Genomic DNA, 1,726 nt, shown 5'->3' with positions numbered 1-1,726 from the left:
GAGAAACTACTGCTGACTAGAAAGAGACAAAGGGCTCCCGGCTTCAGGTACGAAATAGACTGTTAACATGAGTCAGTTCAATTTAGACCGTTTTCGTTTCGAGAAGAAGGCAGGAACGGCAACGAGCAAAAACCTGAATAACGGGTCCAAAAGTCCAGAATCTGAGAAGGAGAACAAGCCAGGTAATTAGCAGATGTTGCAGCTAGCTATGCTATTGTTAGCAGTAGTTAAGTCACATGGCTATTTATTAACATGCCATCTTTCGCTGCAGGTCAGAATGATTTTATATTATAACAACACCGGGGCAGATGCCATAGTTTGTCATATTATTACTAAACAATACTTATTACTATGGGTTTATTTGTCTGCGGTATAGCTGGACAACAACTGTAAATGCCTCAGTACATCGAAGGCAAAGTGCCAGTACCATAATGTGAAGGTATTTTCAAAATGGCTGTTTGAGCTTTGAGACAATTTTTCTCCACCCTTCATACTGTAAAACCAGAATAAGATTCCACTTAATGTGGATAACAGTACTATGATGAGATCCCAGATGGTAATTGATCACTCACCTGTAGAACAAGCAGGTAGATCCATGATTCCTAAGCCCACCAAGGTTTCTGGTCTGGGTCCTTTATGTATTTTCCATCTTTAATTTCTATCTTCAGGGGTGTTTCATGGAGGTTAGATGGTCTGCCAATAAAAGGACTGAGTAATCTAATTAGGCGGTTTTGTTGTTATTTTCAAGTTGTTAAAAGCATGACTGTTGTTCTCAGGTGTCCTGCCTCTTGCTGTTATCACCTCATTTGCAGTGTAAAAATTAAAATTGTCGGATAGCTGACCCTAAAGTTCACAGTATCTGTTTATCATCATGGTGAAACACTCTTGTATTGTTAACATTGACATTTACCATAAAAACATATTAGCAGCAACAATTTATGAAGTGGATCCTCATTTTGTATCATGTAATTTGCAGAGGCTTCCTCCACCTTGCTTTTATACTTTCCAGCTCAGATGAAACCTGTCACAGCTCCATCAAAGTCCCATGCCCGAGGAGTGGTTTTTGAGGATGTCCTTACTGTTGACTCAGAGGAAGATGAGGTACTCTCTGAAACAAAGACCAAAATATCGTCAACCAGAAACGCCATGTAAGTGACAGCTAAAATGATCACATTTTCAGTTTTTTTATATTCTAGCTGATTCATTCTGGCTTACAGTCTCATTGTCTTCCTTCTATGGGAATCCCAGTGGCAAATTATCCAAACACATGATATCGGATCATACAGATGATGGGGACAATGAATTGGAGGAAAAAATGAGCAAACTACTGGAGCTATTTCCCCATTTGTCAAGGACTGAGCTACTGGAGGTGAGACGAGATAAAGTAGAGGCTTTGCAATACTAGTTTAATTCCAAGGACACACCAAGGCCAATTTCAGGATCTGTACTGCAGTGTTACTTGTTTCAAACTAGTGTTGTCACGATACCAACATTTTGGTACCGGTACCGGTACCAAAATGTATTTCGATACTTTTGGATAGTTTTTCAGATAAAAAGAGAACGCAAAAAATGTCATTACTGACTTTATTTTAATAGAAAATCTTAGAATAACATCAAAATAAAATTCAAAATACTAGGCTTTTCTTATTGCACTCAAAAAAAAAAATTTTTAGAACAGTCAGTGTGAGTAAATAAAAAGTATGAAGTTAGAAGTTCTAACTTAGAA

The 1,726-nt window shown here is 37.9% G+C and overlaps 1 protein-coding gene across 1 annotated transcript in view; it reads left to right on the top strand.

Moving 5' to 3' along the window:
• Window positions 1–6: 6 nt before the first annotated feature.
• Window positions 7–1,726, top strand: part of smarcad1a (SNF2 related chromatin remodeling ATPase with DExD box 1a) — a 16,652-nt gene continuing 14,932 nt past the window's right edge. Inside the window, exons 1-3 of the mRNA XM_020602464.1 lie at window positions 7–182; window positions 1,010–1,148; window positions 1,249–1,369. Of these exons, the coding sequence (XP_020458120.1) occupies window positions 68–182; window positions 1,010–1,148; window positions 1,249–1,369 (375 nt within the window). The 5' untranslated portion in view covers window positions 7–67. The remainder of the gene's footprint in view (window positions 183–1,009; window positions 1,149–1,248; window positions 1,370–1,726) is intronic.

The sequence above is a fragment of the Monopterus albus genome, unplaced genomic scaffold, assembly GCF_001952655.1.
Source record: "Monopterus albus unplaced genomic scaffold, M_albus_1.0 scaffold56.1, whole genome shotgun sequence".
Classification (NCBI taxonomy): domain Eukaryota; kingdom Metazoa; phylum Chordata; class Actinopteri; order Synbranchiformes; family Synbranchidae; genus Monopterus; species Monopterus albus.
This window is presented reverse-complemented; position numbering and strand designations above follow the sequence as displayed.